The following is an 11,375-nucleotide window of genomic DNA, read 5'->3' as shown; positions in this document are numbered from 1 at the left end:
ACTTTTGGTTTCAAAACTACTTGCATAAAAAAAATTCTTGATTCTTCTTAACAAAGGTTCATTTTCTTAAAATAAGCAACTTTTGGTGTGTTTATTATCTTTCATTCCAGGATTCCTCCACCTTCTCATATTCTAACAGTGAGCAACAATTGCATTCAGCCTTCTAAAACTAAGTCTTGATAGCTAAGATCATTGTAAATTAGTCTTTTCTGTTTGGGAAAAAAATACAGTGGATTTAATATAGCCCTTTGCCTCACACATCCGTGGGCCTGGTGGTTTTCTTTCTTTCTTTCTTTCTTTTTTTTTTCTTTTTCTTTTTTTTTTTTAATTTAAGCAGGTGATCAGTCCATTTTAGTGTCACGGTGACATACACATGCTTATAAAAGTGAAACTGGACTTATGGGAGTATCTTGCTGTTGTCAGCAGAATCAACATGACTTGTCTTTGCCAAAAATGTTTTATCTTACGGGACATTTTCTTTCTTTGAAGAAAAAAAAAAAAAGTGAAACTCTAACAACCTTACGGTGAAGAAAGCTCCCTCCCCTTCGGGAAAGCACAGTGGAGGTGGCAGATCTGGCCATCGGAGAACAAAGGGCCAAAGAGCGAACCCGAGATGGTGAAATAAAACGTTAACGTCAACAAAGAAAAGGCCATAGATAAATAGTAAAAGGACCAACTTGCCACAAAAAACCCATTGACGTTTTCCCAGAGTCCAGGCGAAGCGCTGGTGACCGGTTAATGTTGGAATGTTTTCCTAGGGTTAAAAGGAGAACCGGCAGCAAGTCTGCTCGGAGTTTACAAAGTGTTTGAATAACACGGACAGTGTTTGGATAACACATTTTTAGTGGGGGTGAAAATAATAGAATTTATTGGGACATTTATATAGGCCCCCTTGGTTGTGTGTGTGGTGGTGGGGGGGTGGGAGGGATATAAACTATATATCATTGCACTCATCTATAACTCACCACTGTAATGCATCCATGCATGTATGTATGTATTTGATGTGTAATAGACCTGTAATAGCCAAATGCTTCTCAGTTTTGCTTTTAAAGGAGGAGTGCCCTCCCAGTAGTTACCTTTGGGGAGAGGGAGGGGTAAGAGTTCACCTGGCCAGGTTGGCCATCCCTGTTTGTCATCAGGGCAAGACAGTGGCATAAAGTTGGTATTCTTGCTTGAGACAACAGAGCAGAGATTCCTAATGGGCTCACACACAGGCATTGCCTGGGGCTCATTGTAGCCAGCAGAGGGGCCTGCTTGCTCCATCTCTGGCTGAGAGGTGCAAGAGTTGAGTTAATCCAGCCAGCATTTGGGTCTGGGCTCCGAGGGGTCCCCACGCTTCCTCCCCAATGTTGATGTTTTTGTTCAATGTATTCCACTACACTGTCAGTTGAGCCACATAAAACCAGGCACCTTTCCATAAATGTCTCATTTGGGTTTCATGAAGCCCGGGGTGTAATTGAAATCAAACAGCAAACAGGCTGGAGGGCCCTGGTATTTGCCCACCCAGTCTAAGGAGGGTGCTGCCTGACGTGTTCCCTGAAGCCGCTGCCTTCCACTGCTTTTCGGCTTCTCTTCTGGAAAAGAGCGTTGGTGGTTGTTTTTTTATTTTAAAGTGCAGCCGGGACACATGAAAATAATGTTCATGTCTTTTTCCTTGGTTATAAGTAAAACCGAGCCGGCCAAAGGAGAGCGCATTCCAAGGAGGAAATCCCAGATTTGCTCCTCTACAACGCTGTAGGCACTGAGACTTGTATATCCTATCTGTAACAATGCAAACGTAATTAGTCGATTAATACGGAAGAACCATTAAATGAGATGCCTTTATCTTGACGCAGTCAAGAAAAAAAAAATCTTTAACTGAAACAGTCCTTTTCATTATGTTTTAAAAAAGGTATTGTAACATCTGCTTACAAAATGTGATCTAAGTGATGTGTATATTTTTCATGTTCTGAAAAGCCTGCGTTCCTGGATGGTTTTGTAGGGCCTGCATGTTGATTCTTTCTCGTTTTCTCCATCTGTGAAATGGGTTGAAGTTTGAGTGAATCAATAGATGCGTTGGAGAGGTGGGGAGAGAGAAGCTGCAGCTTCTTGCCCCCAGAATCAGCACGGGTCCTGCTTACAAATATCACATCGGTGTATATTTCATTGTATATTTCATCAGGAGGAAGCGCCAGACCCGCGCGCTCTCCAGCGCTCGCCCTCGGGCTGGAATCAGATCAGCGCGTTGTGCTGTGGCGGGGGGGACAGCTGGCCCGCGTTACGTGCGCCAGAGTGGGCCGGAGCGGCGCCTGTTGCCTGCGATGGCGCTCTACCACCGCAGCGCTCCCCTGGCCTCCTCCAAAGCAATCGGAAGGAGCACCGAGGCCCGCTCTCTCGCTGCGACAAAGCGTTACGCGGCTCTCCACCCCAGGCCACCCAACCTCCAAGGGAGATCGGAGCGCACCCTGCTTTTTCAGCAAACATCCCGAAACTCTAGGGTAAAGTGGGGGAGCCTACGAGTGGTTTCCAGGGTCCCCTAGCCCCGGTCCATGTCGCCAAGCCACCCCAGCTGCGTGCCCTTCCTCTTTCCTAGCTCTCGCGTCCCAGTCGCGACTCTCCACTTTGAAAATCACCAAGTGTGCAGAAGCACAGAGGATTTGGAGAGTACAACTCTCCCGGCTTTCCTTGGGTCCACATACAACAAAAGCCGGGCGGTGGGAGCGCAGAGAGCCACGCCAAACCTGAACGAGGCTTGTGGGACGCGGTGCCAGGGGCGCAGGGCTGAGTGCGCGCGGGGGACAGCTTTCCTGGGGGCTACGCCCGGGATGCTGGGCCCCGGGCCTCCGAGGTCCTTGTGCCAACCCACCCGTTTCCTTTGCTCCCTCCCCCTGGCTGGGCCGTGACCCCGAAAACCTGCGCGCGCGCTCGCTTTTCACCGCCGCCAAACGCCGGTCCAAGCCCAGGAGCAGCCCAGTTGCCTTACGGACCAACCGTCTGGCACTCTAACCCAGAGGTGCCGGTTTTGGCGCTGCTGTGGTTGGAACCTGGGTTCGAGCCGTTCAGCCCCGGCGTGTGGGAGCTCCGCACACCCCGCGGCCGCCTCATCTGCTGCGGGCGCAGAGTTTCCCGTGTGATCGTGTTCGGCTGGGGAAGCAGAGCCCCGGCATCTCAGCCGGAAAATGCGCTCCCGGAGCGGCTGCAGGCAGCGGCTGTAATTGCTTATTAACGGCGGAGAGCATTCAGGCTTCTCCTGCTCAGCCGGGAGACGTGCCCCATCCCCCGTAATAACAACGAAGCATCTAGGATGGCACCGCTCTGGACTCTGCGGTCCTCAGGAACTCAGGGGAGACGCAGGCAGTTGGGGCAAAGGGGCTCCATTCGGTATCAAACTGATTATGTCACTAATTATTCCCCCTCTGCGTCGCACCGCGGAGGAGAGGCGCGGGGAATCGGGGAATCAGGCCCGCGGGGCGGCGGGCGAACCTTTGTTTCGCTGCTTCTGGCCCAGCCTAAGATGGGGCGGGGGCAGGATCTGGGGTGCAGGGGAGCTGGGAGGCTAGGACTTTAAATGGCAGCGGGTGAGTGCCTGCCTCCTGAAGGCAGGCGGGTTGGCGTGGAGAGGAGGGTGTTCCCAGTGTCCACCTCGCAGAGGCTTCTGCTGCACCAGCTGAGCGCGCTGGCTCTCCAGGATGGCACTGCGCACCCGCCGTCCCGACCCCAGAAGCCGAGCGCGAGGTTCCTCCCACAAGCCCTTCCCGCGGAGGGAAAGGACGGGGCCAAACCAAAGTGTCCCGTGTGGGCTGGAGGCCCGGGAGCCTTCCGCCATCCAGAGGAACGTGTACCTGAAGTGACAGCCCCGGAGAGGGGAAGAGAGTTCCCCCTTGGGCCTCTCTCCAGCTCTCCAGCTTCTCCCCCTCAGGGACAGGGGCCTCCCAGCAAGCCAGCTTGCAGAGCCTTCTCCCTCCCGTCCTCCCTCCCGGCCTCTGAAACCTGCATTTTTCTCTCCAAGCGCTGGACCCCGCTACGGGGACCCCAAGACATGTTCCCCTAAACTGCAGCGAAAGACATCAGAATTGATCCTCGCAGCAGGGCAGAGTCTCAAAAAAGAAAAAAAAAAAATGATAAGAAAGGAAGGAAGGAAAAAAAAAAGAAAGGAAGGAAGGAAAGAAGGAAGGAGAGAAGGAAGGAAGGAAGGAAGGAAGGAAGGAAGGAAGGAAGGAAGGAAGGAAGGAAGGAAGGAAGGAAGAAAGAAATTAGACTAAAGGAAAAGAAAGTTGCAGCCGACTTGATCCAATTAGTACATGCCTAATTGAATTAGTGTCACCTCCATCAGCCAATAGGCGGGTCCCGGGGCCGAGGGGCCGCGAAACCCCTCCCTGGCAGCACGTATATAAAGCAGCCAATGACAGCCTGCAAGTTTCCAAAGTGGTCAACCTGACCGGGAGCTGGGCAGCCGCGGAGGGCGGAGGGGCTAGCGCCGGCCGGTGGATGGGAACAGAGAGCCGCGTCCTCTCCTTACAGGGCCTGAGCGGGGGAGGAGCTGGGGGTCCGGGGCGGCCGGCAGGACCGCTAAGAGCACCAGGGCGCTTCTCCATCCATCTCACCTCCCGCCCTGCAGGCTCAGCGCGCTTTCCCTGCGGAAAGGACTCTGGGCTGTGTGCGCGCAAGGGTGCCCCGGCCGCCCCCGTGTCGCCAGGTGGGTCGCCCCGACCCCGGAGGGAGGGGAAGTCACCTTCCCCTCGGAAGAGGGCGCTGGCTCCCCTATCCAGCCTTTATAATAAGGCCTCGGGAAGAGCAGAGGCAGCCTCGCCGTCTGCGCTCCGTAAAGCATGCAGCTAGGGGAGCAGCTTCTGGTGAGCGCGGTGAACCTGCCCGGCGCGCACTTCTACCCGCTGGAGAGCGCGCGGGGCGGCGGGGGCGGGCCGGCCGGTCACCTCCCCGGCGCCACCCCCTCGCCCCAGAGGCTGGACTTGGACAAGGCGCCTAAGAAGTTCCCGGGCGGCCTCTCGTGCGAGGCGGGGAGCGGGGAGCCCGCGGCGGCCGGCGCGGGGGCGCCCGCGGTCATGCTCAGCGACGCGGACGCCGCCGGGGACGCCTTCGCCAGCACCGCGGCGGCCGTGGCCAAGCCGGGGGCCCCGGACGGCCGCAAGGGCTCCCCCTGCGGGGAAGAGGAGCTCCCCTCCGCCGCCACGGCAGCCGCCACGGCACGCTACTCCATGGACAGCCTGGGCTCGGAGCGCTACTACCTGCAGTCCCCCGCGCCTCAGGGCTCCGAGCTGGCCGCGCCCTGCTCGCTCTTCCCCTACCAGGCGGCGGCCGGGGCGCCCCACGGACCCGTGTACCCGGCTCCCAACGGGGCGCGCTACCCCTACGGCTCCATGCTGCCCTCCGGCGGCTTCCCCGCCGCCGTGTGCCCGCCCGGGAGGGCGCAGTTCGGCCCGGGAGCCGGCGCGGGCGGCGGCGGCGCGGGTGCGGGCGGCGGGGGAGGCGGCCCCGGAGCCTATCCGTACGGCCAGGGGGCTCCCCTCTACGGGCCGTACCCCGGGGCGGCGGCGGCGGCGGCGGCGGGTGCGTGCGGAGGCTGGGGGAGCCTGGAGGTGTCCGGCTCCAGTTTACGCGCGCACGTCTACCTGTGCAACCGGCCCCTGTGGCTCAAATTCCACCGGCACCAGACCGAGATGATCATCACGAAACAGGGCAGGTGAGCGCGGCGCGGAGGGGGCGCGGGGCACTGGGGGGGACCGTGACGGTGTGGCCCGCAGGGGGGCCGGGGATGCCCTTTGGTTGGAAAGTGTTTTTCCGAGCGCGCAGTAAGCGGAGATGTTGCATCTCCAGTTCCTCGTCCCTCCCCTCTGCTCACGGCTGGCTTGTGCGGGGTGTACGGTTACGGCTGCCTCCTCCCTCCCGTTACCCTTACCTGGATGGAGGAGGAGGCGGCGGAAATGGAAACTGAAGCTTGTCCACAAAGCTGGATTTACGAGACGCTGCTAGACCCACCGAGAGGACCGGGATGGGGGAGGGGGGGGCGGAGGCGCATGGGTTGCCCCCCTGAGCGCAGTAGATGGGCTCCCGCCGTTTTAGGCGCCAGGGTCTCCATGGGGCACCTCCGGAGGATGGAGGTGGCTGGTGAGGCAGGTCTTGGAGCCAGAGCTGGCCGGGGTTGGGGGTGAGAAAGTTCTGATGCACATCCAATAGCTCACAGCGATTACTTCTGCGCAAAGTAAGGGGCGGAGGGAGAGGGACTCTCAGAGGGGACTTTCAGCCTTACCAGTGGAATTGGAAAAAGACATTTTCACATCATGGAAGAAAAAAATGAACGAGTGCCTTAAAAAGTTGAGAACTAGAGTGGGGAGAGGACACAGAAGCACGTGACCGTGGGGCAAATCATTTTGGACAAGAGATGTCCATAGAGTTGCCAACTCAAAACTATTTTGCATAGTGAGGGCCGCTTTCCCGGGATTCTGTTCACTCTGTAGATTTCGAAACGTCTAACTCCGACCCTGGCCCAGGTGCCCGCGAACCTGGCCGAGCACAGGCCTGCGCTCAGGGTGGTGATTAAATCGTTTCTCCCGGCTCTGTTCCCTCCAGGCGCATGTTCCCCTTCCTGAGCTTCAACATAAACGGACTCAACCCCGCCGCCCACTACAACGTGTTCGTGGAGGTGGTGCTGGCCGACCCCAACCACTGGCGCTTCCAGGGGGGCAAGTGGGTGACCTGCGGCAAAGCCGACAATAACATGCAGGGTGAGGAGAGAGAAGGCCCTGGCAGGGGGCAAAGGGGGAGCAGGTGGGGAACCCCTGTCACAAGCCTTTCTCCCCCCCCCCCCCCCCCCACCTGGAACCTAGAGGTGTTAGCATGAGTTTCTTTGTCTTGAGTGTTTGGCTGAAAGAGGGAATTGCTAAGTCAGATTTCTTGCTTACCAACATACAGAGCTTTAACCATAACCCTACTGCAGCCCCCCAATGTCTATGTTTTAGTAAAGAATTGTCACAAACTCTCCGGGGGGCAAGGGCTCCTAGCATGCCCATGTTCACTTGAGAAAGCCTTCTCAAGGTTGAATCCCACCCATAAAAATGCAACCATTTCCATCAGATGGTGCCCTGAACTACAAGAGGCATCCCCTGTTGCCTCCATCTTTCTATTTTGAGGTCCTGTTAAGATGAGCACCTTGTCAAGGAAGGCCTGGGAACCCGGGGGCTCTGGAGGGGGTGTGGTGGGGTGCATCGCTGGAGTCTCATGGTCTCCATTGGCCTTTCTCAGTAAGCAGCTCATGCTGGGGAGGTTGTGCTGTAAATCCCGCTCTTAAACCTTGCCCATAGATACTAAGACAGCCTTCCCTCCTCCGCTCCATTTGTAAACAGCGCTCTGTGCTTAGGTCCTGTGTTTTTGTTTCATTTTCTCTTAGGCAACAAAATGTACGTCCACCCAGAGTCTCCTAATACCGGTTCCCACTGGATGAGACAGGAGATTTCCTTTGGGAAATTAAAACTCACCAACAACAAAGGCGCCAATAACAACAACACTCAGGTAGAGGGACAGAGGCTATGTCTTCTGGCCAGGGATCTCTTCTCTAACAAGTTCCCATACTCTTCACTGGTTTTACCTGTTTACTCGCCTATTTCTAAGCTTTTTTTTTTTTTTTTCTTCCCTTTGACCTTTCTCATTCTTACTTTCACACTGGATTTCAATAACAGTGAGTTGATTCTTAGGGACAGAAATACTGACATCTTTGGGGGACTTAGGACACCGAGAGGAAAGAGTGCTTTCGAAACATGCACGCCCAGCTGTTTGGCTACAGGAGTGGCGATGATCAGATGTTAAATAGGAAAAAGGTAGCTGTTGGTTAAAAAACGGCAATAGGAAAAAGGTAGCCGTCGGTGGGGAGCAGGCAGGTGTCCCATTGCAAAATATGCAGTTTGTTGAAGTCTGCTTCTGCTAAACCTTTAAGAGACGGTTTCGATTCGGCCCCTCTGTTCCTCTGTTCCTGTGCCACCTCCAGATGATAGTCCTGCAGTCTCTACACAAGTACCAGCCGCGGCTGCACATTGTGGAAGTGACGGAGGACGGAGTGGAGGACTTGAACGAGCCCTCCAAGACCCAGACCTTTACCTTCTCAGAGACGCAGTTCATTGCCGTGACGGCCTACCAAAACACCGACGTGAGTGTCCCCAGGGTCCCCCGACCCGGGCAAGCCAGGCCCAGCGCGCTAAGGCACTCAACAACCATCTCTCTCCCCTTATCCAGATAACGCAGCTCAAGATTGACCACAACCCCTTTGCCAAAGGCTTCAGGGACAACTACGATTCGTAAGTGCTGCTTTGGTCCATGCTTTGCGTGTCACCCGGGAGCAGGACATTCATAATCAGCCACTCTCCTAGGAACATATTCTGGGAAAAAGCTTTCATATTTGAGACTTTCTGTTTTTTATTTTTACTTTTTTTTTTCCCCCCTGCCCGGACTAACCTTGCTTTAGAATTTTTCCGCAGAGGGCTTTTGTTCATTTCTAAAGAAATGTAAAGGACTTTAAAAGGAGGAGCATTTTTCTCTTTAACATTTGAGTGGCGAGTTGACATTTTCATAATCTGCATTTACATATCTTTCTGTGTCATCCCAACTTTTTTACCCTCTCAGGAGCCAGTATCACTGTTACCTCCCCCCCTTTTGCTTTTACATAAGAAAAACCCGAGGCTGAGAGGATGCAATTTTCACATCAACAACAAGGCTCTGCAAATGCCTTTTAAATGTGGCCTTCCTCCACCACACGGACCAGGGAGAGTTGTTGCTCAGATCCTAGCATCTGCAAAGGTGGACTTCCTATAGTTTAAGTACTTACTACCCGGGAAGGAACTTTTGCTTATATGGTGGGAAATTTTCCCTCTGGAACCAAGAGTCCCAAGTTCAGACGAGCCAGGCCATCTCCTGCCTCTGTGCCTCCGCACCAACAGACCAGTTGCGTTTTCATTCCTGGGAATTTGGTTTGTTTGGGGGTCACCACCAGGGTTATTTTTATTTTTTAAGTGTTTTTCTTTATATTGTAGCATGTACACCGCTTCCGAAAATGACAGGTTAACTCCATCTCCCACGGATTCTCCTAGATCCCATCAGATTGTCCCTGGAGGTCGGTATGGCGTCCAGTCCTTCTTCCCGGAGCCCTTTGTCAACACTTTACCTCAAGCCCGCTATTATAACGGCGAGAGAACCGTGCCGCAGACCAACGGCCTCCTTTCGCCCCAACAGAACGAAGAGGCGGCCAACCCTCCCCAGCGGTGGCTTGTCACGCCTGTCCAGCAGCCCGGGACCAACAAATTAGACATCGGCTCCTATGAGTCCGAATACCCGTCCAGCACCTTGCTCCCCTATGGCATTAAGTCCTTGCCCCTCCAGACGTCCCACGCCCTGGGGTATTACCCGGACCCTGCCTTCCCTGCAATGGCAGGGTGGGGAGGTCGAGGCTCCTATCAGAGGAAGATGGCCGCCGCCGCCGCCGGGCTCCCATGGACCTCCAGAACCAGCCCCCCTGTGTTCTCCGAAGACCAGCTCTCCAAGGAGAAAGTCAAAGAAGAAATGAGCTCTTCTTCTTGGATAGAGACTCCCCCTTCCATCAAGTCCCTGGATTCCAACGATTCGGGGGTGTACACGGGCGCTTGCAAGCGAAGGCGGCTTTCCCCCAGCTCGTCCAGCAATGAGAATTCCCCCTCCATCAAGTGTGAGGACATGAACGCCGAAGAGTACAGCAAAGACACCTCGAAAGGCATGGGGGGATATTATGCTTTTTACACAACTCCCTAAAGAGCGGTGTTGACCTCGTCAGAATGAGCTAAGTTTCTTTGCAGATGAACGTGGTGGTGTTTTTTTGTTGTCTTCTCTGCCTAGGTTGCCAAAAAGATGTTTGCCTTCCACCTTGATGCATCCTGTTCTGTGCAATTCTCTAAAAGAAGGTGCCAAAGCTTTTTGATTGCTGCAGGTAATGGAAACGAGCCTAGCATTTTATTTTATTTTATTTTTTCTTTCTGAAATACAGTTCACGGAGGACTCGGAAGGGCTTTAAAAATCGGAAGGTTGTTCAAGGTTCTGGATTTATTTATTGGAAACACTAAAAACATTCAGAGAATGGGGCTGCGAAGACGGAGTGCTGAGCGCTATCCAATGAGTTGCAAGCTTTGGTTCTTGTTTCTGTTTTTTAAAATCTGTGAGCCTCTAGAAGCCCCGGATCAGTAAGGGATTTTGCTTCTAGAAGAGAAGGAAGGGCTGGTCTGTAAGCTTCAACAGGGGACTTTCTGCTGTGACCTTCTGCTAGGGACAAAAGATGTGAGGCCTGGGAGGCAAGAAAAAAATTTGTAAACAAAGGTATTGGTCTTAGTGAGTTGGATTCCTCCAGGCTTTCAGCACAAGCCATGTCCGCCCTGGCTCAGGATTGCCTCCTGGCTAGGCCTCTGCTGTGTGCCCGGATGGATGTCTCGAAAGACTCTGGAGAGGTCAAGGGATGGAGTCACCTCCCCCTACCCCCGAAACTAAAGGAAAAAAAAATGAACGAAAGAGAAACATTTAAAGTGTATAGTTTGTGCTTAGATAAACTGTAGAATAATGTGGAATATATTATTGTACAAATAGTCTACCTATGTGTCTGCGATGATGTAAACTTGGTGCTTCGGCTTTTGTACAGAATGTGCAGATCACCTAGCAACAGCTGCAGGGGGTGGGGGTGGGGGGAGGGTCGTTTTCTCTCCTCATCCCGACCCGTATTGGGGACTATACTGTTTACTTTTTAGCTAGTTCAGAATGTATTCAGCGACTCTGTACTTAACTTGAACCGTGTCTAAGGGGAAAATGCCCATTCCGTCCTCTTCCCCAACTTGGTGATGTGAAGAAAGTAAAACCCGATGCCACAGCTCCTAGAGGCTTTTTAGAGACCTTGGATTTTCATGTACAGCCGTAGTCATTTTTTTAATAAACGTGGTTCATTAAGGGAGCAGGCATAGCTCTCTGTCTTCTGTACTCTGGCCTTTCGTGGGAAGATCTTATTTTGCTTTTTGCCTTCCACCCTTCTCCCGCGTGGACACTTGTTTCACCAACTCCTCTCCCTGCCATGGAAGGCTCTGGAACCTCTTAAGTGGACACTGTAGTCATGAGGAGTGGGGGGTGGGATGCTTTTTATTTATTATTATTATTATTATTATTATTATTTAATCCTCAAACATGAATGGGGTTATTTCCTCTAGGAAGTGTGGACAATGGGTATGGGGGTTGGGCTGGGGGTGGAGGTTGCCCAGATGCAAGATTGCCTACACCAGGGCTCATGCAAACACGGAGAACCTCGCGCCCCAGGCGTCCTAAGCTTACTTTGGGGTCACCCGTCCCTGACCCACGTGGGCTCCCCGGGAACCCCCGAGGCCCTT

The 11,375-nt window shown here is 53.8% G+C and overlaps 1 protein-coding gene across 2 annotated transcripts; it reads left to right on the top strand.

The window, feature by feature from the left end:
• The first annotated feature begins 4,417 nt into the window (after positions 1 to 4,417).
• EOMES (eomesodermin) lies at positions 4,418 to 10,957 on the top strand. 2 transcript variants are annotated; one of them, XM_084902164.1, is made up of 6 exons: positions 4,418 to 5,680; positions 6,568 to 6,722; positions 7,385 to 7,506; positions 7,979 to 8,137; positions 8,224 to 8,285; positions 9,075 to 10,957. In XM_084902164.1, exons 1-6 carry the CDS (start codon positions 4,809 to 4,811, stop codon positions 9,766 to 9,768), a joined length of 2,064 nt encoding a protein of 687 aa, XP_084758290.1. In that variant the 5' UTR covers positions 4,418 to 4,808; the 3' UTR covers positions 9,769 to 10,957. The 2 variants fall into 2 exon arrangements, with proteins under 2 accessions (XP_084758290.1, XP_084758289.1); XM_084902163.1 differs by having other exon boundaries at positions 9,018 to 10,957.
• Positions 10,958 to 11,375: the final 418 nt, after the last annotated feature.

This window comes from Pipistrellus hanaki, assembly GCF_964339955.1.
Source record: "Pipistrellus hanaki genome assembly, chromosome: 13".
Taxonomy (NCBI): domain Eukaryota; kingdom Metazoa; phylum Chordata; class Mammalia; order Chiroptera; family Vespertilionidae; genus Pipistrellus; species Pipistrellus hanaki.
The sequence above is the reverse complement of the archived record's forward strand: the minus strand, read 5'-3'. Positions and strand labels throughout refer to the sequence as shown.

What these genes read in the sequence shown, in the direction of transcription:
- EOMES (XM_084902163.1), top strand. Translation starts at nt 4,809, where the DNA reads ATGCAGCTAGGGGAGCAGCTTCTGGTGAGCGCGGTGAACCTGCCCGGC. An exon ending in ATCATCACGAAACAGGGCAG is followed by an intron (nt 5,681 to 6,567) that starts GTGAGCGCGGCG and finishes TGTTCCCTCCAG; the next exon opens with GCGCATGTTCCCCTTCCTGA. An exon ending in TTCAGGGACAACTACGATTC is followed by an intron (nt 8,286 to 9,017) that starts GTAAGTGCTGCT and finishes TTTATATTGTAG; the next exon opens with CATGTACACCGCTTCCGAAA.